Genomic DNA, 24,631 nt, shown 5'->3' with positions numbered 1-24,631 from the left:
AATTCTGAGAATTGAGTTTAAAGGTTAGTTCGACTCACCCTCATGTCGACTAATGTTGATTATTTTCTAATCTGTTCTTTTTATAGACACAAATGTTTGTTCATTTTAATGTAGCGACTGGAGCTCAGTTGTCTTCGTCTTATGTGTTTCAATGAGGAAAGACTTCAGGCAGGACCTGAGAGATAACTTAAGCTATCAACAAAACTAAGAATATACAGAATTATTAAAAATTTTCCCGAACAATTCTTCATGTCGAGGCTTCAATCCAAGAGGGACATTACAGTCGAGCAGTTTGAAGGTCTTTTGCTCTTATTCTTGGTCTTGGTCTTGGACTTGGTCTTGGTCTTGTCTGGGTCTTGTCTTGGTCTCGCCACTATCCGGTCTTAGTACTGTTTGTCTTGGTCTTGGTCTTGGTCTTGTTCTTGGTCTTGTTCTTGGTCTTGGTCTTGGTCTTGGTCTTGGTCTTGGTCTTGGTCTTGGTCTTGGTCTTGGTCTTGGTCTTGGTCTTTTCCTAAATGTAACAAGAACAAAAAAAACTAAAGTTTTGTCATCATAGTGGCAGAAAGGTTGATTTATTCATTTTGTTTTGAAGAGCTGGTTTCCAAGCCAAACAAGTGGAATCCTTTAATACCTTCTTAAATCCAGATGGTAATCTGCAAAAGTTCCAAAACTTCTGCTTCTCGTCTCATCGTCAATCCTGAAACTTTGAATTTCAATATTTTAAAACCTTTCGCTACTGATAGAGAGATCATACAATTAAACCTCCTATCATTGATCGACTGGTTATGACTGGAATCTTAAGCATTCAAAGATGACTTTTTTTTTCGGTTTTTGCTTGCATTCCGGATGCAGTTAAGAACATATGTCATCCGTGAGGTACTCAGAGTGGAACCTCCTCACATAGATGGCGTGTTAGGTTCTATGAACATGTGTATGGATCACACCAAGTGTTGTTCTGTCAACATGAAGTAACTTGAGGGATTATGAAAATCCTGCATTATTCAGAGGTTGACCTCTACTGGCCAGAGCTGGTCCTGCAGTTTCTCTTTTTATTTGATCAACTTCTTCAAGGTCAGGAAGATGAATCCACCTCAGATCAGGGGGTTAAGTGAGTTTCTAGACCTGAAGGAAAACACTCAAATCATTTAAAAAAACAGCAACTCAGGGTTTTGAGGACTTTTCGTTCGCTTTCTCTTTGTTGTTCTAATTTTCCTCCTCAATCTTCAAACCCTCAGTAACAATGAAGCTGCTCTCACTCAAACAGAACCACATGATGAGGCTTCTAATGCGCTCTAAGTTATGCCGGGCGAGTGAAAATAACTTAACCCTGCGATCCGTCTCGTTTCAAGTCCAGCTTTTAATCAATCACAGGAATCGATGGCGGCGAGCGCTCCGGCGTTCGTTCCAGTTTCCTCGCCTGGACCACGTTCGGTCGCCGCCATCTCTTCTTCCGCCACTTGTTTCCCAACAAAGGGATGATGGATTCTCATTATGTGGGCGGCAGTCGTGCGAGATGAGCCGCCGATCGATGCCGTTTTGGTGAACGCTCGTCTCTGGAGGTGAACGAGGAAGACGCTGACGAGTAGAGAAAGAATTAAACGACTTAAGAGAGTAACAATCTCACTGTTGACTTTCAGATGATGGAAATGATTCCAGGTGTTCCTGGACTTATTTATTTTCATACTCGTTCATTTCACTTAGACCTTTTGAGCTTTTGTGTGAAGTATCTCTGGAGATATTTATTTTCTTCGAGCAAGAAAAGGTTTGAACGACTGCTTTGGACGAAGTCAGTTTTGATGATTTAATGACATTGCATTGATTGTATTGATCTTCATCGTCAAAGTTGTTTTTGTGTAATACTGTTGTAGTTCTTGTCTCTCGTATTGGTCCAGGCTGTTCTTGGTCTTGGGTTCTCTCTGTTTCACCCAGTCTGAAGCTGTAATGGAGGTCCTGAAGTATAATGGACCGGGACCTTGGTATTGGTGTTGTGTCTCAGACTCGACACTCTTCGGTCTTCGTAGTGTTCTGGTATTGTCTTGGTCTTAAAATGCTCCAGTCCTGTTCTCGCCACTCTCCGGTCTTAATACTGTCTTGGTCTTGGTCTTGGTCTTGGTCTTGGTCTTGGTCTTGGTCTTGGTCTCCGTCTCGGTCTCGGTCTCGGTCTCGGTCTCGGTCTCGGTCTCGGTCTTGCTCTTGTCTTGTTTGTGTCTTGGTCTTGGTCTTGGTCTTGGTCTGGGTCTTGGTCTTGGTCTTGGTCTTGACACGCTCTGGTCTTGGTAACTGTCTTAGCCTCAGCTGAGTCATTAAGTGTAGGTGTAAGAAAGACTGTAAAGACAACATTAAGGTAAATGACCTTCATGTAACCATGTGACCCTCGGATACTTTTAAATAAAGAGCTAAAGCTTCTTTTTAAAGACTAAAAATTCTGACCTCAAGCCTGACTGATAAAGTTTTACCACATTTTGAGATCCGAACCCTGCCGTCCTCTTTTCCATCCTCCTCTTCTCCCATATTGTTTTCTTCTTCTGTCGATAATGGACTATATTTAGTTTGGCTTTCAAGTCCTTGAGCTCGTGACCCCATTTACTCTGTCACTCTGCCTGTTTAGCCTGCAGGGGAATGGCACGGCATCACTTACACCTGCCTTTGTCTGTGTGTGTGTGTGTGTGTGTGCATGCGTGTGTGTGTGTGTGTGTGAGTGTGTGTTCTTGCATAATGCAGCTCTGCTTTATTCAGCTCGGATATTTATAAACGTCTCACATCGTTCATTTTTCACTGTCAAAGATCTCACTTAAACCCGGCGTTGGCTCCGTGATCCAGCAGAATAGGATCCAGGACGATTAAACGAACAAAGATAATCACTTTTTCACTTGCTAACTGAGGAAAGATATTAACTGACTATTTTGTGTTGCATCGACTCTAACGATGACGTCCAATAGATTTGACACGACCAGACAAAAACTGCTCTTTCTCTTCTCTCTGCTCTGAAAGTTTCGTTGAGACGCTCGTGATCCGCTGTGTTTCGTCTTCAATTGTTGATACTTTCTGTCTCTCTTTGATTGTCACAAGTCTGTGGCAGATACGAGTCCTCGTCTCGTGGCGTCGCTCCGCGTAATGAATCACTCATGATGTGGTTTTACAACTTAACTATACAAACAAAAGACTCAAACTTCTGCTTCTACGTCTTCTGTCTCTACAAATACTACAACCAGTGCTTTGGTTCTTCCTCCAGAACTCATGGTTCGAGTCACGTAAAGACCCTTTAATGAAAGTAAACTATAGAAAAGACAAATATATATGAATTGGTCAACAGTACTTGAACAGAAATGTTAAATGATCAGGAAATTCAACATAATTCCTTTGATCTATCTTCTTTATACTTGTACTTTGTTCTTGCATCTACCTACCTAGGTTAGGTTAGGTAGAACTTTACTGAAATTTTTTTTTTTTCAATTTTCCATCCATCCATCTATCCATCTATCCATCTATCATCAATCCATCTATCATCTATCATCTGTCATCCATCATCCATCATCCACCATCCATCCATCCATCCATCCATCCATCCATCCATCCATCCATCCATCCATCCATCCATCCATCCATCCATCCATCCATCCATCCATCCATCCATCCATCCATCCATCCATCATCCATCCATCCATCCATCCATCCATCCATCCATCCATCCATCCATCCATCCATCCATCCATCCATCCATCCATCCATCCATCCATCCATCCATCCATCCATCCATCCATCCATCCATCCATCCATCCATCCATCCATCCATCCCTCCATCCCTCCATCCCTCCCTCCCTCCATCCCTCCATCTATCCATCCATCCATCCATCCATCCATCCATCTCTCTATCTTCAACTTTCAGACATTTAAAAAATTCCTCTCTTCCAACATTAATTCATCAAATAGGATAATCTGACCTGAGATGCTTCTGGATTATCATATAATCCACAGTGTCTTTGTGGGCGACGTTCTAGCGCCCTCTATGTGTCAGTGGAGCGCACACACGGGAGGATTATCTGTGTTTTCCTCATTTTACCGACTATTGTTGCCAACAAGATAAGCTCAGCGGGACGGCAGATAGCGGCTCACAACGGTCCAATAATACTTGGGATCCGTCTCTCTTGTTCTCATGGACTCATGATAAGCAAACAGAAAGACAGACGGCGACTAAGTATAGACCGGTAATATTTCCACACATCACAATTAGTCTCCACGGGAAAATGAAAACTGTGAGAGCGAGAATAATCAAGCTGTGTTCGTCCCTTAACATGGTTCACAGACTTGGTTTCTACTGGTCGGCGATTTACTTTGGGCTCAACTTTTTGCTTTAAATGATTTTATTAGAAAAATAGTTACTTTTAAAAAATGTATTTTGTGCTGAGTTTGCTTTGTTTTATCCTCTAATTAAAAGATGTTCGACTTGATGAGGTGATGTCGAGGTTCTGTTCAGGATAAACAATACAGGAGCAGGCTGTAATGGAGGTCCTGAAGCATAATGGACCGGGACCTTGGTATTGGTGTTGTCTCTCAGACTCATCGCCCTTCGGTCTTCTTAGTGTTCTGGTCTTGTTTCGGTCTTAAAACGCTCCAGTCCTGTTCTCGCCACTCTCCGGTCTCAATACTTTCTTTTCTTGTTCTTGGTCTTGTCACTCTCCAATCTTAGTACAGTCTTGGTCTTGGTCTTGTTTTGGTCTTGGTCTTGGTCTTGGTCTTGGTCTTGGTCTTGGTCTTGGTCTTGGTCTTGGTCTTGGTCTTGGTCTTGATCTTGGTCTTGGTCTTGGTCTTGGTCTAGGTCTTGGTCTTGGTCTTGGTCTAGGTCTTGGTCTTGGTCTTGGTCTTGGTCTTGGTCTTGGTCTTGGTCTTGGTCTTGGTCTTGGTCTTGGTCTTGGTCTTGGTCTTGGTCTTGGTCTAGGTCTTGGTCTTGGTCTTGGTCTTGGTCTTGGTCTAGGTCTTGGTCTTGGTCTTGGTCTTGGTCTTGGTCTTGGTCTTGGTCTTGGTCTTGGTCTTGGTCTTGGTCTAGGTCTTGGTCTTGGTCTTGGTCTTGGTCTTGGTCTTGGTCTTGGTCTTGATCTTGGTCTTGGTCTTGGTCTTGGTCTTGGTCTTGGTCTTGGTCTTGGTCTTGGTCTTGGTCTTGGTCTAGGTCTTGGTCTTGGTCTTGGTGGATGAGTTTGTGAATTATTCAACCAAATTCAGATAATTCTCATTTTTTCTTAAACGCGTTCAAAACTCTTTTAGTTTCTAGCTCTTTTGTAATTGACTCACATGAATGCACCTGATTCAAGGTCCTTCAAAGATATTCCATCACAACATCTTCAACAATAATCCCAACATGAACTTGTTCATCTTGGGTTGGAAGTCGTACAAATGGCTCCAGTCACACGTCCGTGTCGTCAAAAATAAATTCAAAGGGAAAAAGTGCAATATCTGTCTCTCAGCGTCCTTCAGAGCCTGGAGTACGAAGAAACGGGTGGAGAGAAAATTAGGCTTTGACTGAGTTCCAGACCCGTCAGTGACGGCGGCGACAGCTCGACAGGGACACCGGACTTGATTGACACTCATTTGACAGCTGTACAAACGACACGCTGGGAGGGTTCGCGGCTCGTGGCGGAGCGTTTCACGTCCTGCTCCTGTTGAGACATTCAAAATAGATGTTTGACAAGTTATTCGGCGACAAAAGGCAGCCACGTCTTTTCACGTCAGTCTTTTGAGCGCTTTAGAAGTGAATGAAGGTTGTGAGGTGGTTGGAGCTTCTGAATGGTTAAAGAGAAGGCGCTAAAAAAACTCTTTTCTTCCATAGATTTGGATAACTTTGAAAAAAACATGAACCTCAGTTAGTAATAAAGGTCCTTTTCTTATTTAATTATAATGGTTTAACTTTAAGTTTTACTTAAAAGTGTCAATCTTTCCATTGAAAAAAAAATGTCATATATGTCATAATATGCCTCATTTCTGAAAACCTTCTCTAGCTCTACTCTTGGAACGTTCTGTTCTTGAATGTCAACATAAATACTCAACATTGACAGGAATATATATTTTTAAAGGGAAGTTGTTCTGCTTTGAGTCTCACAGGTTTGCACAACCATGTTTGTAACCGAGACACTTATAAGTCTTGACATCTAAAACTGCACGCTAACCATTTTTTCGTTACTAAATCGTTTTTAAAACACATTGAAGTCTTTGATTGTAAACACTTAGAACTAAAGGTGTGTGTCGTGACTGAAAAGAGACAAATATTTCAAAGCCTTTTTTAATGTAGTTTGTTTTTCCCTGATAAAGGCATTGGTCCAAAATAAATGTAACGTATGAATGTGTTTGAAAAGAAAATACAATTTGAAAATATAGTCATGATGGTGATCGGCTGCACTCTGACGCAGGAACTCGGAACTGGCCTGACAAAGCTCCTCACACACACATCATTTAGCCCCAAAAATGCGCAACTCAGTGACCAAATTAAGCCACAAAATAATACTTACAGAAAGTAAGTCTGTCTGTCATAACTGACAAAGTTAAACCCCATAAATAATACTGACAACACAACTCTGTCCATTACTGTCAAAATTAAGCCCCCAAATGATACTGACAGAATGCAATGTAGCCAAAACCACTCAAAGATAAAGTGAAATCATAAAACTAAGTAGTGAATAATCTCTCAATATATTAGCACTTTCATCCTTTCCTCTCTTTCGGGGCCCCTTTCATCCTTTATCTCACTTTTATGCTTCAATCTTCCATTTAACTCTCCCTTTCGCCATCTCTCTTGAGAATTGACTCTCTCTCGTTCTCTCTCTCTCTCACACACACACACACACACACACACACACACACACACACACACACACACACACACACACACACACACACACACACACACGCTACACTCCTGTGAGTTATACCCCACAGACACACACTCTATTACCCAAGATGCACTGGCCTTTTGGGCGCCGGCCTTTTCATCAGCCGATAAAACAACCGGAGTTTTATGGTCTCACCGATTCCAAGTACATCAAGTATAGGGAGGCAAGAGAGAAGAGCATTTATGGCCTCACTTCTTCAGAAAGAGAGGGAAGAAATTGATCAACTGTGAACGAAAGGAGAGAAATATTTGGTAGTTAAATGAAGTAGTAAAACCAGGAAGTCTATACCTCTTTTAAATCCATACCTGTTTTAAGTTCGAAGGTGTTTCTTCACAAATATTGGTTAAAAATACTGTAATATCTATTTACGTTTCTCAAAACTCTTCTTTTTTTTTTCGTGCCTGACTTTCTTTAGACCTTTTCCTTTCCTTAAAAGCCACGATTCTTCTTTCGTGTGTTCTCTGTCTCGGCTGCAGCGAAAGGTTTCGTCCCATGAGCCTCAGTCTGAGTGGTGTTTAGCTCTCTGCCTCTGTTGCATCATGGGAATACGGCGCTAAAGTGTGGAGAAGGTGAAACTATCTGTCTCCAGGAGCTGCCAAATAGTGTTGTTCTGGGTTTACGGCTGAAGCTTCCAAAGCTTTGAGGTTCCCCTTTATTTACCACTCGAAAGAGAATCTTAATGATGTCTCTACTTTTTTACATTAGAACTCAGTAACAGTAAAGTGTTAGTTTCACTGATATCACAAAAGAACTCACAACATGTTTAATCATTCATTCCACGAAATGTGTGTTAGTTTCTTCTGTTGGGAAAAAGATCAAATCGGCATTGGATGCTAAGTAGTAGCATTTAATGTTACTATCGTAACCGTGGTTCTACGAAATGTGCGACGCCCTTGCCTTCGGGATGGTAAGCGGTTGGGATAGCAGGTAGCGGGCGGAGCACTAATGAAGTAGAACTCGTTTTCACCCTTTTGGTAAATGTGCTCCTTATTTGGAGGTTTTAATTCTATATGTGGGAAATAATGTGGGAAATGTTTAATGTCCTTGATGACAAACAATAGATAAAGTAAAGAAGATAATGTAAAATAAAGAGGAAGAAGTCCATTGTAAGAAGACGTGAAGTGACACAGTCCTGATTTATTTTGTGAAATCCAACACTTTATCCGAGAATTGAAACGCTTTGCTTCAGAAGCCAGTCAGATGAACGCGAAACCCCTTCAGAGACCCCGACACAGGCTCCCGAGGCAAAGTGCACGAACGTGGTTGAACGAGCACGAGCGTGTTTTTCCGAGCCGCCGGTCGATAGCCTTGTGTAGCGGCTGTCATTCAGAGTGACAGCCGGCGCCGGTGGCCTACGAGCGAGTGTCTTTGTGGTCATCGACAGTTGAGCTCAAACATCCTCGCCAACCGCTCTTTCAGCAGCAACACCATTCAGGGTCTCCAGACCTCGTTTCATGGGTCGCTCGATGACGCCGGTCTGTGAAAGAAGACCTCATGCGGAGAAGCAGAGACCGAGAGATGGATTTTCATAACATGTTGCAGAACAATATTGATATTTTGAAGTGAAACAATCCGACAGTTTCCTGGTGCACTATATTTAAGGGTTTTAAAAAGAGATATTGATGTTCAGTGTTGTTGACTTCACCCTCTGTACAGACTTAGTTCATCCATTCATTTTCAACCTTATGGGTTTGAAGGGGGCGCTGGAGTCTATCCCAGTTTCTTAAGGCGAGAGAAGGGGGACACCCTGGACAGTACGCCAGTCTTTCTCAGTGCACACAAAGACAGACAACCATTCACACACACACTCATACCTATGGACAATTTCCCAAAGTTCTCAATCAATCTCTGTATGTTTTTGGACTATGGGAGGAAACCGGAGTGTAAACCCATGCAACACAGGGAGCACATACAAACTCCACATAGAAAAGGTCCCTCGCTCAGGACCTGGAAGCGAACCGGCAATCTTCTTGCTGAGAGGCGATTGCTCTAACCATTTGCTACCATGTTCCAGAAAGATACTAAAAAGATACTATTAGCAAACAAGCTAACACTGTGTTCTTCATGCCTCCAGATCACCTACAAGGCTCTGAGCTCTCTGGATCCCAGCGCCGACTTGACCAACCAGAGGGGGAAAGTGTCCAAGCTGCAAAACGAGACCCAGCACATGTTCGTGGGCCTCTATCCCGGGACCACCTACTTCTTCACGCTCAAAGCCTCCACCGCCAAAGGCTGCGGTCCGCCCGTCACCACGCGCATCGCCACCAAGTTTGCCGGTGAGTCCAGAGGATTAACATATCCATCCAGTTCATGTCTTTCTGTCGCAGCCGCCTTTCATTTTTTCACTTCTTCGTTCCTCCGTCAATCTTACCTTTCCTTGTCCCAGGCAAATGTCAATCCAACACAATGCCTCTGTTGTGTCGACGACAAAAAGCCTTCGCTAAGGATTCATTTATCTTCAGACAAAACACTTATTTGTTGCTGGCATTTGGACCAAAGTTGATCTTTGGTGATAAAAAGACCGTTTTATTTTCAGCGAGTGACATTTCACGGCCATAATGTCTGAATGTTACATTTGAAACAGTGATAAACTGGAAAAGCACCGAGACAACAACACAAACTTCTGTTGAGCCACTGAAGAAAACTACTTCTGTGACCTGGACGGACTAGTTATGCTAACTTTTTAGCTTTCAAACTCATTCACTTGAAAGTTTGAGAACTAAAATAAACAAATATGATCTCGACCATATCAAAAAAGGGATTTATTTTATAGTCATTTTAGTTTTTTTGTTTCTTTGCCTTTTAAAGGCAGAAGCGCTTATTAGCCATACAAGTGATTGACCTTCAAAACCTTTGTGGATCCAGATGGTTCGTATTGAAAGCCACTGCCTTCTAAATGAACCCATGTTTAACAAATCTTGGAAATTACATCAAAATCCATTTACTTTTCTTTTTAGTTACAGTACTTTTTGGACGACAAAATATTTTATCTGTCTTAAAAATGTGTCTATTTATCAGTCATCATTTAAACTACATAGATGGATAAACTTTATATCGCACACTCAACACAAAGACTGTCACAAAGTGCTTTGCATTAAAAAACATATATGCAAACAATATACATACAAATACAGAGTAAGTGAGCACTGATGGAAAAGACTTGAAGTAACAGCTAACAGTGACCAAACACTGCGAGCTCGTAGGTGGTCAACATGTCGGGGATATACTGTATACGTTGGAGCCGCTCGACCAAGTCGAGCTTTAAAATAATAAGTAACATTTTACAATATATTCTAAAAAAACACAGGAAGTCAGTGATGGTGATTAAACTATTGACGAGATGTCGTCTGTTTAAAACCAATCAATACTCTGCCTGCTGGGTTTTGAGAAAAGCCAACCTGGTAAAAAAAATCAATATTACTCTTCCAGGCTCCTGAATACAGAGGAGAGCTATATCCTCCACAGCTAAAGGAACAATTTAATGCTGTGACTGAGAACGAGAGGATACAGTGAGTCCAGCAGCTTTTATAGCTGATGTTTGGACATATTTTGGTTTAAAAACAAATGAAAGTAGTTTAGACTTCGTAAAGAGTCATGTGGTCTGTAAATACTACAACACCAGAGTCAAGTACTGGACAATACTACACATATATACTTGTTACTACACTATCACAACACCAGAGTCAAGTACTGGACAATACTACACATATATACTTGTTACTGCACTATCACAACACCAGAGTCAAGTACTAGACAATACTACACATATATACTTGTTACTACACTATCACAACACCAGAGTCAAGTACTGGACAATACTACACATATATACTTGTAACTACACTATCACAACACCAGAGTCAAGTACTGGACAATACTACACATATATACTTGTTACTACACTATCACAACACCAGAGTAAAGTACTGGACAATACTACACATATATACTTGTTACTACACTATCACAACACCAGAGTCAAGTACTGGACAATACTACACATATATACTTGTTACTACACTATCACAACACCAGAGTCAAGTACTGGACAATACTACACATATATTCTTGTTACTACACTATCACAACACCAGAGTCAAGTACTGGACAATACTACACATATATACTTGTTACTACACTATCACAACACCAGAGTCAAGTACTCGACAATACTACACATATATACTTGTTACTACACTATCACAACACCAGAGTCAAGTACTGGACAATACTACACATATATACTTGTTACTACACTATCACAACACCAGAGTCAAGTACTGGACAATACTACACATATATACTTGTTACTACACTATCACAACACCAGAGTCAAGTACTCGACAATACTACACATATATACTTGTTACTACACTATCACAACACCAGAGTCAAGTACTGGACAATACTACACATATATACTTGTTACTACACTATCACAACACCAGAGTCATTATCCGGACAATCTTTCCTGGATGTTGATACGCGGATCACATTTTTGAACATACGAACGAGTAGACGTCTGGTTACCAAAGAGACTTGAGGGATGAACTACTAAAATATTTAAATCCAATTGTTGATTTTCATGTATTTAAAATAACAAAGTATTTTCTCTCAAGCTGCAGCAAAGTTGCTGTTTCCGTCAGATCTGGTGTAAGTGTGCTTTGAACACATTCTGTTGAGTGTTGGTTGAACTCTGGAAGACTTGAGTACAAATGTGTCACCAGTTTGTTATCAGTGTTGTTCTTTGTCAACACTTCCTTCTGACCTTTCCTCCATCATCCTCTCCTAACGCTCATGATGCTAAGAGGTGGAGAAATGCCACGAGAACACGTTACAGAGACGTCGCTCTCGCAAATGTCACGCCGTTCCCAATCTTCATTATGTCGTTCAGGAGGACGACGGAGGGTGAGACTGAAGGAGGGAGTGAAGGAGGGAGTGATGGAGGGAGTGAAGGAGGGAGTGATGGAGGGAGTGAAGGAAGGAGTGAAGGAGGGAGTGAAGGAGGGAGTGAAGGAGGGAGTGAAGGAAGGAGTGAAGGGGGGAGTGAGGGAGGGAGTGAAGGAAGGAGTGAAGGAGGGAGTGAAGGAGGGAGTGAAGGAGGGAGTGAAGGAAGGAGTGAAGGAGGGAGTGAAGGAGGGAGTGAAGGAGGGAGTGAAGGAGGGAGTGAAGGAGGGAGTGAAGGAGGGAGTGAAGAAGGGAGTGAAAGAGGGAGTGAAGGAAGGAGTGAAGGAGGGAGTGAAGGAAGTAGTGAAGGAGGGAGTGAAGGAAGGAATGATGGAGGGAGTGAAGGAAGGAGTGAAGGAGGGAGTGAAGGAAGGAATGATGGAGGGAGTGAAGGAAGGAGTGAAGGAGGGAGTGAAGGAGGGAGTGAAGGAGGGAGTGAAGGAGGGAGTGAAGGAAGGAGTGAAGGAGGGAGTGAAGGAATGAGTGAAGGAAGGAGTGAAGGAGGGAGTGAAGGAGGGAGTGAAGGAAGGAGTGAAGGAGGGAGTGAAGGAGGGAGTGAAGGAGGGAGTGAAGGAAGGAGTGAAGGAGGGAGTGAAGGAGGGAGTGAAGGAGGGAGTGAAGGAAGGAGTGAAGGAGGGAGTGAAGGAAGGAGTGAAGGAAGGAGTGAAGGAGGGAGTGAAGGAGGGAGTGAAGGAAGGAGTGAAGGAGGGAGTGAAGGAGGGAGTGAAGGAGGGAGTGAAGGAAGGAGTGAAGGAGGGAGTGAAGGAGGGAGTGAAGGAAGGAGTGAAGGAGGGAGTGAAGGAGGGAGTGAAGGAGGGAGTGAAGGAGGGAGTGAAGGAAGAAGTGAAGGAGGGAGTGAAGGAGGGAGTGAAGGAGGGAGTGAAAGAGGGAGTGAAGAAGGGAGTGAAAGAGGGAGTGAAGGAGGGAGTGAAGAAGGGAGTGAAAGAGGGAGTGAAGGAGGGAGTGAAGGAAGGAGTGAAAGAGGGAGTGAAGGAGGGAGTGAAGGAAGGAGTGAAGGAGGGAGTGAAGGAGGGAGTGAAGGGGGGAGTGAAGGAGGGAGTGAAGGAAGGAGTGAAAGAGGGAGTGAAGGAGGGAGTGAAGGAAGGAGTGAAGGAGGGAGTGAAGGAGGGAGTGAAGGAGGGAGTGAAGGAGGGAGTGAAGGAGGGAGTGAAGGAGGGAGTGAAGGAGGGAGTGAAGGAAGGAGTGAAGGAGGGAGTGAAGGAAGGAGTGAAGGAGGGAGTGAAGGAGGGATTGAAGGAGGGAGTGGAAGGAGGGAGTGAAGGAGGGAGTGAAGGAGGGAGTGGAAGGAAGGAGTGAAGGAGGGAGTGAAGGAGGGAGTGAAGGAGGGAATGGAAGGAGGGAGTGAAGGAGGGAGTGAAGGAGGGAGTGAAGGAGGGAGTGGAAGGAAGGAGTGAAGGAAGGAGTGAAGGAAGGAGTTAAGGAGGGAGTGGAAGGAGGGAGTGAAGGAGGGAGTGAAGGAGGGAGTGAAGGAGGGAGTGGAAGGAAGGAGTGAAGGAAGGAGTGAAGGAAGGAGTTAAGGAGGGAGTGGAAGGAGGGAGTGAAGGAGGGAGTGAAGGAGGGAGTGAAGGAGGGAGTGAAGGAGGGAGTGGAAGGAAGGAGTGAAGGAGGGAGTGAAGGAAGGAGTGAAGGAGGGAGTGAAGGAGGGAGTGAAGGAGGGAGTGGAAGGAAGGAGTGAAGGAGGGAGTGAAGGAGGGAGTGAAGGAGGGAGTGAAGGAAGGAGTGAAGGAGGGAGTGAAGGAGGGAGTGAAGGAGGGAGTGGAAGGAAGGAGTGAAGGAGGGAGTGAAGGAGGGAGTGGAAGGAAGGAGTGAAGGAAGGAGTGAAGGAAGGAGTGAAGGAAGGAGTGAAGGAAGGAGTTAAGGAGGGAGTGGAAGGAGGGAGTGAAGGAGGGAGTGAAGGAGGGAGTGAAGGAGGGAGTGGAAGGAAGGAGTGAAGGAAGGAGTGAAGGAAGGAGTTAAGGAGGGAGTGGAAGGAGGGAGTGAAGGAGGGAGTGAAGGAGGGAGTGAAGGAGGGAGTGAAGGAGGGAGTGGAAGGAAGGAGTGAAGGAGGGAGTGAAGGAAGGAGTGAAGGAGGGAGTGAAGGAGGGAGTGAAGGAGGGAGTGGAAGGAAGGAGTGAAGGAGGGAGTGAAGGAGGGAGTGAAGGAGGGAGTGAAGGAGGGAGTGAAGGAGGGAGTGAAGGAGGGAGTGGAAGGAAGGAGTGAAGGAGGGAGTGAAGGAAGGAGTGAAGGAGGGAGTGAAGGAGGGAGTGAAGGAGGGAGTGGAAGGAAGGAGTGAAGGAGGGAGTGAAGGAGGGAGTGAAGGAGGGAGTGAAGGAGGGAGTGAAGGAGGGAGTGAAGGAGGGAGTGGAAGGAAGGAGTGAAGGAGGGAGTGAAGGAAGGAGTGAAGGAGGGAGTGGAAGGAGGGAGTGGAAGGAAGGAGTGAAGGAGGGAGTGAAGGAGGGAGTGAAGGAGGGAGTGAAGGAGGGAGTGAAGGAGGGAGTGAAGGAGGGAGTGAAGGAGGGAGTGGAAGGAAGGAGTGAAGGAGGGAGTGAAGGAAGGAGTGAAGGAGGGAGTGAAGGAGGGAGTGAAGGAGGGAGTGGAAGGAAGGAGTGAAGGAGGGAGTGAAGGAGGGAGTGAAGGAGGGAGTGAAGGAGGGAGTGAAGGAGGGAGTGAAGGAGGGAGTGGAAGGAAGGAGTGAAGGAGGGAGTGAAGGAAGGAGTGAAGGAGGGAGTGGAAGGAGGGAGTGGAAGGAAGGAGTGAAGGAGGGAGTGAAGGAGGGAGTGAAGGAGGGAGTGAAGGAGGGAGTGAAGGAGGGAGTGAAGGAGGGAGTGGAAGGAAGGAGTGAAGGAGGGAGTGAAGGAAGGAGTGAAGGAGGGAGTGAAGGAGGGAGTGAAGGAGGGAGTGGAAGGAAGGAGTGAAGGAGGGAGTGAAGGAGGGAGTGAAGGAGGGAGTGAAGGAGGGAGTGAAGGAGGGAGTGAAGGAGGGAGTGGAAGGAAGGAGTGAAGGAGGGAGTGAAGGAAGGAGTGAAGGAGGGAGTGGAAGGAGGGAGTGGAAGGAAGGAGTGAAGGAGGGAGTGAAGGAGGGAGTGAAGGAGGGAGTGGAAGGAAGGAGTGAAGGAGGGAGTGAAGGAGGGAGTGAAGGAGGGAGTGAAGGAGGGAGTGAAGGAGGGAGTGGAAGGAAGGAGTGAAGGAGGGAGTGAAGGAAGGAGTGAAGGAGGGAGTGGAAGGAGGGAGTGGAAGGAAGGAGTGAAGGAGGGAGTGAAGGAGGGAGTGAAGGAGGGAGTGGAAGGAAGGAGTGAAGGAGGGAGTGAAGGAGGGAGTGAAGGAGGGAGTGAAGGAGGGAGTGAAGGAGGGAGTGGAAGGAAGGAGTGAAGGAGGGAGTGAAGGAAGGAGTGAAGGAGGGAGTGGAAGGAGGGAGTGGAAGGAAGGAGTGAAGGAGGGAGTGAAGGAGGGAGTGAAGGAGGGAGTGGAAGGAAGGAGTGAAGGAGGGAGTGAAGGAGGGAGTGAAGGAGGGAGTGAAGGAGGGAGTGAAGGAGGGAGTGAAGGAAGGAGTGAAGGAGGGAGTGAAGGAGGGAGTGAAGGAGGGAGTGAAGGAGGGAGTGAAGGAGGGAGTGGAAGGAAGGAGTGAAGGAGGGAGTGAAGGAAGGAGTGAAGGAGGGAGTGGAAGGAGGGAGTGGAAGGAAGGAGTGAAGGAGGGAGTGAAGGAGGGAGTGAAGGAGGGAGTGGAAGGAAGGAGTGAAGGAGGGAGTGAAGGAGGGAGTGAAGGAGGGAGTGAAGGAGGGAGTGAAGGAGGGAGTGAAGGAGGGAGTGGAAGGAAGGAGTGAAGGAGGGAGTGAAGGAGAGAGTGAAGGAGGGAGTGGAAGGAGGGAGTGAAGGAAGGAGTGAAGGAAGGAGACACAAGTGTTTTGAGATGTTCATGGAGGAAACAGAGACGTGACCAGCAGGAGACTTAGTTTCTCTTAATTGTCCAGAGGTCTCTTCTAATTGGATGCTTCACAACAGGTGCCAGGAGGCCCTTAAAGAAGGTTGAAGAGGCAGATCCAGGGTCAGCGTCGACAATCCATGGATGAACTAAATCATATCTATCTTATCATCAGCTCCCATGATGCCCGAGTACGAGTCCGAGGCTCCGCTGAACGAGACCGAGACCACCATCACCATCCTCTTGAAGCCGGCTCAGTCGCGAGGGGCTCCCATCAGGTGAGGTTTTCAAGTCCTTCTTTTAAAAGAACCTCATACACCTTTATCTTGGCTCTCTTTCCTCCGCCATCCATCCTCTCGTTCTATCCTTCCCTGACTCCTCCTTGTTTGTTCCTCTGGGTCTTTTCACGAAGCCATTAAAGTCGCTCATGCATAAGTTCAATCCGTACGAAGGAGAACTTGCTAAATTTCGCCGGTGGACACTTGGGCTGATACGCTCTTTAACGCTCGGTCGGTTTTAAGACGAATCCACGACCTCGAGTCCAGAAGGTTCGACACCGAGAACAAGTCATGGGTTCTTTTCACCGCACTAGGCGTCAAAAACGTTGATATAAACGGACGTGAAGAAACACCTGAGGCTTTAACCGCTTTAACATTATTTCTACATCCGTTTTTCTTCTATCCATTAAATTAGATTCATTCTTTGCGACTCGTTTTAATAAATATTTCACAGCGAACACGCGATCTCCATCTAATTGGAAAAGAGGAGAACATTGCGCTTCAGTTGCCTTCAGGGACGTTGAGTTCGCACATCACTTCAGAGCGAACAATGTAAATGAATTTGTAGAACGTTTTAATATCTTCACATCCACCGGCTCGGAAATCTTCCTGCACACTAATAAAAATAAAGGTCTTTATCTAGACGTCGTATCGCGAGCGATCGTGTTTGTGGAAGTTTTTTATGATGCGTTCAGGTGCCGTGTTTGTTAATCTGTCGCATGAATGATGAGGATCTCATGCTTTCCTGTCACTGCAGAGCCTGTAAAGAAACGGTTAGAAACAGATTTTTAATGCTGATCAAAACCAATATTTCCTCTTTTTCAACTTTTCCTCTCATTGCTACGAATCAGCTTTTAATGATCATGAAGGTCATTTGGTTTCTTAATGGTACGATTCTTACGTAATGACCGGCGATTAAAGCATAAAAAGATACTCGTTCAATGTTACACATGAAATTTTAATGTGTTTCGCTGCTTCGTTCACTAATGGACTTTTCTCTCGCAATTTGAATCTGTGTTTGTCAAACGGCCTTGTTTAATATTTGATCAATCCCAGCATTCTTTTCTTCCCGACCATTTTAAGAGGATCATCTTTATTTATGTTTACTGCTCACTCTACTCATCGCACTGAAGGGATGTTTTCCTGAGATACTACAAATTGAAATTCAAAACTAAATGCCTCATTTTTATCAAGTGTTTGATGTTTTAGCAATTGTTGATCACATTGTAATTGTCACATTTTATATTTATATATATATATACAATTCATGCAAGTATAAATATTTAATTTTAACTATAGCAATACATAAGATACCAGCCAAAGATAAACTCTTATTTTGAAAAAATACATATGTCCATTGGAAATAAAAGTAGATTAGCTATGAAAAACAACTCTTTTTTAACTTGATAACATGTATAATACATTGAAATTCAAAAGTTGAATGATTCTAACTTGTTTTGTTCACGATAACATGCTGCTTTAACATTGATTCATCTATCTTTTAAAATGAATCAAAAGTTTTTCTTGTGCTGAAAAACTTTAGGTGCTTTGAACTTGTAGAGTCAGGTTAGAAATCTGACTCAAAACTTTTAACCAAAGAACATAAATCAAGTTTCATCTTTACTTCCAGGGAGAGAGTAGAACAGAGTTTACATGTTCGTCTGAATCCTTTCTCAGGCACTGAGCTGTTAGTTCGCTGTTATATCTTTGTCATTGTTTATTCATTTACTTCAAAGGTTTCCAACAAAAAACAACATCAATGAGTTATTATACTATGATAGTTAGAGAATGATGTTATACGTAGTTAAGTAAACATCATAAACATACTTATTATTATTATACTATTTTTTAAATACCTCAAATATCTGGGGTCATAATGTTTTGATGGAACCGTGCACCAAAGCTAAAACCATCATCTAGAGACTCATCTCCAGCAGCTGTTATAAACCCCGACGACACGTGGAAGCGAGCGAGGACGAAGCTGGAAAGAGTCTTGAAACGAAATTTCAGCATCAAGACAAAAACAGCAGGAGTGGTGAGGAAGGCGAGGGTTAAAGAGAGAGAAAGACTCATCTTTGGTCATCTGCAATTATCTTTTATGAAAGCTGCCAAACGGGAGCGGCGGGTAATTGGCCGCGAGCCCCTTCACACAAACATACATTTCCCTAATTGCGTATAATTGTGAAGTAAGTTGTTGGCGTGGAGGATGGAGGTAATTGCAGAGAGCCGGCGTGTTTGTCCTGAGCACTAAAGGAGTCCTCAGCCATTCATGAAGCCTCTCAAACCAAAACACACACACACACACAAACACACACACACACACGAACACACACACACACACATTCAAATCAGACGTACAAACACCTGCTTGCTGGAGCACACAATTAAAAAAAAGCTCAATTTTTGGTTTGTAACTAGTTTGAAAGTTCAATTTCTTTCAAAACATTTATAGTCCTTAAGAAAAAAAAAAAGGTATTTAAAGACGTGACATACACTTGAAACTAAAATGAACTCACAAAGAAAAATGTATTTCATATGTTTGTGTAATTCTTGATTACAAATGTTGCACTTCTGAAGATTTTTAACTGAGTAAAACACACAGGAAAACATTAAATAATAACAACAATACAATAAACATTGTAAAATGCATGTTTATCCTTTAAATTGACTTTTCATTAAATTTGAGTGTTTGAATCATCGATATAATAATTATTATCTATAGTTTTTTCATGTTACTGTATCAATATTCATCAGCAGTGTATTTTTTTTTAATAAAAAAATAAAATATATATATATATATATATATATATACAGTATATATATTCAAAGGCTTTTAAATTTAATTTTGTTTAACATAAATAAATAACACTTTATTGCGGCGTTCGTTCAATTTTTGTGTTTCAATTAAACTTCCGGCCACTAGATGTCAGCAGTCATTGCGTCCTAAGCACATAAAGGAAGAATGAAAACCTACGACATTTAGTTGACTGAGGACGAGAGGATGCAGTCGACGCCACCAAATTTTTAAAGCTGATGTTTGGACATATTTTGTTTTTCTGTTTTTATTGATTCAACCAAAAGAAAAAAGGCACAAGATGTCAAAAATGTAATTCAATTTTATTTTATTCAAAGAGTCTTATCCTAACAAAGTTATCTCAAGACACTTTACAGTTGAAGTCAGACTATAGTGGAGAAAAGAAAAACAGATCCCAGCCATTTAACAATGAGTAAATCACATTACAGTCGATTGGCGAGAAAATACTTCCTTTTAGAAGGCAGAAACCTCAGGCAGAACCAGACTCCTTGTTGACGGCCTCCTGTTGCGACCGGCTGGGAGGAAGGATGGTGGTGGAAGACAGATGGACGGAGAGAAGAGTGAGGGAGGATACAGTGAGAGGGAAAAATATATTTTAAAAAACTTTGCAAGTGTATAAAAATATATCGTATCTTACTGCAAGATAAGTGTTTTGCTACAGTCGTAGTTAAAGTACAAATATGTCATGATTTGAAAGTTGAAAAACCTTCCTCCTCAACTGTCTTCACTTCTCTCTCCAGCTACTACCAGCTGGTGGTGAAGGAACATCGTAAGTCCAAGAGCCGTCGCGCCGCCTCGGAGGCCCCCGAGTGCTTCGTGGCGCCCTTCAACTTCCGAAACGCCTCCGCCTTGGACTCGTCGTACTACATGGCGGCCGAGCTGCCGCCCAACAGCCTGACGGTGGTTCAGCCGTTCACCGTCGGCGACAACAAGAGCTACGGAGGCTTCTGGAATCCTCCCTTGTCTCCGGCCAAGAGCTACAGCATCTACTTCCAGGCCGTCAGCAGGTCCAACGGGGTGAGTGCCGACGTGCGATTGGTTCATTTCTGGCTTCTTAAACGACTAAACCTCACTTGTAAAAAAAACGAGTTCCCACTCACAGCTCGAGCTGCCATGTTTTACTTTCAATCAATGTTATTTTAATTTTCCACCACAGTTACTCGATTTGGCAAGTCCAGTCGACCCGAACGGGCTGGCGCTGTGATGTAATATCCTGCTCCAGAAGGCAGATTTCCCACAATGCACTCACTTGAGGAAAAAGCGTCCACGGGAACAAACACGCATGATTGAACAAGCCGCGGCGAGTCATTGGAATTTATTTATTAATTTTATTTCGGAGGGCTTTACCTCAGAACCTCACGTTTAATTGGATCGCAGTCAATCCAATCAGTGGAAGGTTTGTTTGGGCCGCGGAGTGAAGCATCATGGGGGTTTTGGTGGTGGTGTGGTTTGTGCAGCAAATTGAAAAAGCAGCCACTGTATCCAGGATGATTCCCGAGTCATCGAGGCAGAAAGAAACAACATGAATTCCTGGAATCAAATGATTTCCAGCTGATGAACATTTTTGCATGTCGGACTCAAAAAAAAAACAAGTCGCAGGAAATAAGTTTCTTCGGCAAACATCTTTTACAGTAACTTAAAAAACTTTTTAGGTGTTTTTTTGGTTTCGTTTCTGGAATTAACTTTTAAGTATGTTTTAGAATTTCAGTTCCGTAGATAGTGGTTTGTCGTGTGGGCTCACAATAAGAAGGTTGTGGGTTCAATTCCTTTTCTTCTGGGGTTTTAATGGTCACACTTTAGTTGCCTGACTTTCCTCTGGGAACCTTTCCAGTGTGTCCCTCACATACACGTAAGATTATGAGTGTGAATAGAATAATTGATAAAGACTTAGAATTGTTGTGTTTTTAAAAATCATTTGTGTTTTTTGAAGTCATTTTCTATTTAATGTTTAACTTAACAAACCTTTTCTTAAATCCTTTAATCAGTTATCAGTAAGAAAATAGTAATAAGGAATAAATAAAAAAGAGCTAAACCAAATGCTAATTATATGTGTAAGTAAGTCAGTGAAGCGCTTTTCCAGACCAGGGTCACAAAGCGCTTAAACAATCAAAGAAATACACAAACAAATAAATACTTTAAAGGTCAAGATAATACTGAGAACAACACAGGAGTCTCAGAAAATCAAGGAAAAGCACAAATAAAAATGTCTTGAGATGTTTCTTGAAGGAGTCAGTAGATCATCAAACACAGATGTTTCTTGAAGGAGTCAGTAGATCATCAAACACAGATGTTTCTTGAAGGAGTCAGTAGATCATCAAACACAGATGTTTCTTGAAGGAGTCAGTAGATCATCAAACACAGATGTTTCTTGAAGGAGTCAGTAGATCATCAAACACACATGTTTCTTGAAGGAGTCAGTAGATCATCAAACACAGATGTTTCTTGAAGGAGTCAGTAGATCATCAAACACAGATGTTTCTTGAAGGAGTCAGTAGATCATCAAACACAGAGATGGTTCCAAAGCTTAGGAGCAACAGTCTGGAAGGATTTCTCTCCTCTGGTCCTGAAGTTCAGGAACCATCAGTAGATTCTGATCCACAGACCTCAGAGCCCGAGCTGGGGTGTAAGTCTGGATCAGATCACTGATGGAAGGTCTGACCATGAATAGATCTGAAAGTAAGAACCAGAATTTTAAAATGATCCTGAAAGAAACTGGCAGCCAGTGAAGAGTTTGAAGGAGAAATGTGAGTTCTTCTACTAGAGCGGCTCAGAATTCTGGCTGCAGAGTTTTGTATGAACTGCAGACGAGACACATCCTTCTGGTTTAGACATGAAAATAAACTGTTACAATAGTCCAGGCGAGAAGATCATAGAAAAAGGGAGATTATTATTTTTCTTTTCTCAAGGAAGTTTATAATTTAAATATTAATTTATAATTTTAACTTTTAATTTCACGAACCAATTGTGTCTTTTTTAATGAAATCTAATGGAATAATGTTTCTTCTCGCTCGTCGTTCCGCCCACGACTGCCGCTCACAGTAATATCTGTTTACAATCTGACACCAGCTAAACTGCACCGTCGTCAACAACCCTGACCTCCTTCTTGCTCCTTTAATCTTCCCGGCGCTCCTGATTTTACTACTTCCTCTCCTCCTCCCTCCCTCGCTCCACCTCTGGGGCGACATGTGTCTGATGCCAGTCTCTCGTCAGCCATCATCGTGCCAATTAGCCGCCGCGCCACTCGTTTAAACGGCGCACCTGCGGCGGCCGCGGCGTCTCCCTCGCCGTTCGCCGATGTCACGAACACTCTGTTGCCCGAGAGCCGCCCACGATCCACAGAACCGGGTGCCCGCGGCAGAATGAAGAGCCTGGGAGATCGGGGGATTTTGGGGGCGAGAAGAAGAGGGTGAACAAAAGAGATGGAGGGAGAATCGGAGCGTAAAGGGTGAAAACCAAGTTCAATGATCCTGATCAGGAGATAATTAATGAGACTCACGTCCTTTTAAATCCTCAAACAGACGTTTGGTGTCTTGTAAACACGCTGGTGTTTACACTGGCGGAGACTTTCAGAACCAACTCTGTTCAATAAACTTTTGGGAAATGTGTCTTTAACCCTCGTGTTATCTCAGGGTCAAGGTGACCCGAAGGCCCGAAAAACCAACGTGTTTGTGTCTGGGTCAAAGATGAACGACATCCATCACTGCATATGTATTTATGGAAGCCAGGTTGGTCTTTGACCTTTGACCCAGAGACAACACAAGGGATACCACAAACACGTTGGTTTTCAGGCCTGCGGGTGACCTTGACCCTGAAATAACAAGAGGATTCAGAATCAGCGACGACCAAATGACCTCAGTGAGGATTCATGTCGAGTCATTTGAGTCTTTCATTGCCACTTGTTGCTCTACTTCTACCAAATGAGTCTTGGTTTCGTGGCAACAACATAACTGACGTCTGAGCGCAGGTCTAAAATTAGAGGAAAGTCAAAATGGTGGTTCCCTTTAAACCGGACTTACTATTTCATTCATTCATTCATTTTCTTTACCGCTTAATCCCTTAGAGGGGTCGCGGAGGGGTTAAAGACTATCCCAGTTTATTCGGGCTAGAGGCAGGGGACACCCTGGACAGGATGCCAGTCTGTCGCAGGACACAAAAAGACACACAACCATTCACACACACACTCATACCTACAGACAATTTCCCAAAGTTCTCAATCAACCTCTGCATGTGTTTGGATTTTGGGAGTAAACCCACACATCACGGGAAGAACATAGAAACATGTTTCACTAAAGCACAATGCTGTGTTTCACAAATATCTTTAAAACTGTTGTCACGGTGAAAGAGGAAACATTTGTGTTCAGTCTGAGAATGTTTTTATACCAAAAGCGATTAAGCAACACTTGCACCTGGGTAGCTCCTGGTTTCCCCGACAACAACATCTCCTCATGGCTCTCAAGTCATTACAAGAAAAGGTCAAGGAGGTCAGTATGTTGTGGGCGGGTCTAAAATCAAAGGATAATCAAAATGGCCGCTCTGCTTTGTAACCCTTTACCTCGATCTCACATCCAACCTGGAAGCGTCTCTGATCAGTGCAGCAACATTTTTTGACGCATAGAAAATAATAGAAACGTATCTGATAACTTAGAGAAAGAACAGGAGAGAGATTTTACGCGAGATCCGTGTCGCAAAATCCGGATTCAAACCAACTTTATCCGCGTCATCTCGCGGCAGCTGTTGACGAGATAGTTGGGGCAGGAAACGAGTTCTAAAAGTAAAGTGTTTCCACTCAATTTCCAAAATAAATAATTATCGGCAGACGTAAAATTACACTTAAAACTGAAGCATAAACATTATATTTCGTTATATTAATTACGTAACTAGGTGGACGCACAGAGGTTAACTAGGGTTGATACTCTTGTATCAACTTGTATGACCTGTGTTGGACATGTCAGTGAACCTTTTTTTCTAGAAGTTTTACTCTCTGGATCCTGCGACGTCGCTCTGTCTCGGGATCGTTTCAGAAGATGTGCGTCTCAGCTTCAGTTCGACTTGATACGTTTCCCCTCGAGTGCAAACGACTTTGATTGATTATCGTCTCATGATTTACACTTTGGAGACGTGTCACTAGAAATGCAAAAGGTAGAATAAAACTCCTCCAGAAGCGACAGGGGAAAAGCTGCTCACGGTGTTGACACCATTAGATCCTCAAAAAGACTCATTTAGGAAACTCCTATTGTCTTCCAAGACAAGAGAGTGACAGCCGGAGGGACCCGGGACTCGTTCGGCGGGTTTCGGGAAAAAGAACTACAATCAGACACCTTTTTTTTTGACAAGTAAAAAGCTTCGGGGGTTGGCCAAGGTACTCCGACAGTCTTTCACTCATAAAGTGCCTCAGAGTGCAGTTTTAGGAGGAAGACAGAAAAGATTTTATCTGACGTCAATCATGAGGCACTTAGTCGACCTGGAACTCCTGCGATGTACCGACGCGTAACTTCGGATTATTTGCATAGAAACTTTTTCTTTGTTTGATCTGGCACTTCCACAGATACGAGGGAAACATTTGTCTGTGCAGACAAAAACGAATCATGTTTCTGGCAGCTACACACAGTAATAAAAACTCACTTTTTAAATATTTGAATTCAACTTGTTCAACTCATAAAATCAATACACGATTGCTCTCCACATTTAACATGTTGTAAACAAACTTGATGAAAATGAGAAGAAAAACCAATCGCTACAATGTTGCAGTTACACTCTTCTGAGGCCAGAGGGCGCCAGAAACGTATTTTCAATCT

General features: G+C 43.4%; 1 protein-coding gene across 2 annotated transcripts in view; it reads left to right on the top strand.

Moving 5' to 3' along the window:
• Positions 1–24,631, top strand: part of ptprt (protein tyrosine phosphatase receptor type T) — a 305,407-nt gene that overhangs the window by 163,776 nt on the left and 117,000 nt on the right. For both annotated transcript variants that reach the window (XM_087799988.1, XM_087799990.1), the window contains exons 12-14: positions 8,953–9,154; positions 15,919–16,021; positions 19,577–19,853. In XM_087799988.1, the coding sequence (XP_087656114.1) occupies positions 8,953–9,154; positions 15,919–16,021; positions 19,577–19,853 (582 nt within the window). The remainder of the gene's footprint in view (positions 1–8,952; positions 9,155–15,918; positions 16,022–19,576; positions 19,854–24,631) is intronic.

The sequence above is a fragment of the Callionymus lyra genome, chromosome 10 (assembly GCF_982586985.1).
Source record: "Callionymus lyra chromosome 10, fCalLyr1.hap1.1, whole genome shotgun sequence".
Classification (NCBI taxonomy): Eukaryota; Metazoa; Chordata; class Actinopteri; order Syngnathiformes; family Callionymidae; genus Callionymus; species Callionymus lyra.
The sequence above is the reverse complement of the archived record's forward strand: the minus strand, read 5'-3'. Positions and strand labels throughout refer to the sequence as shown.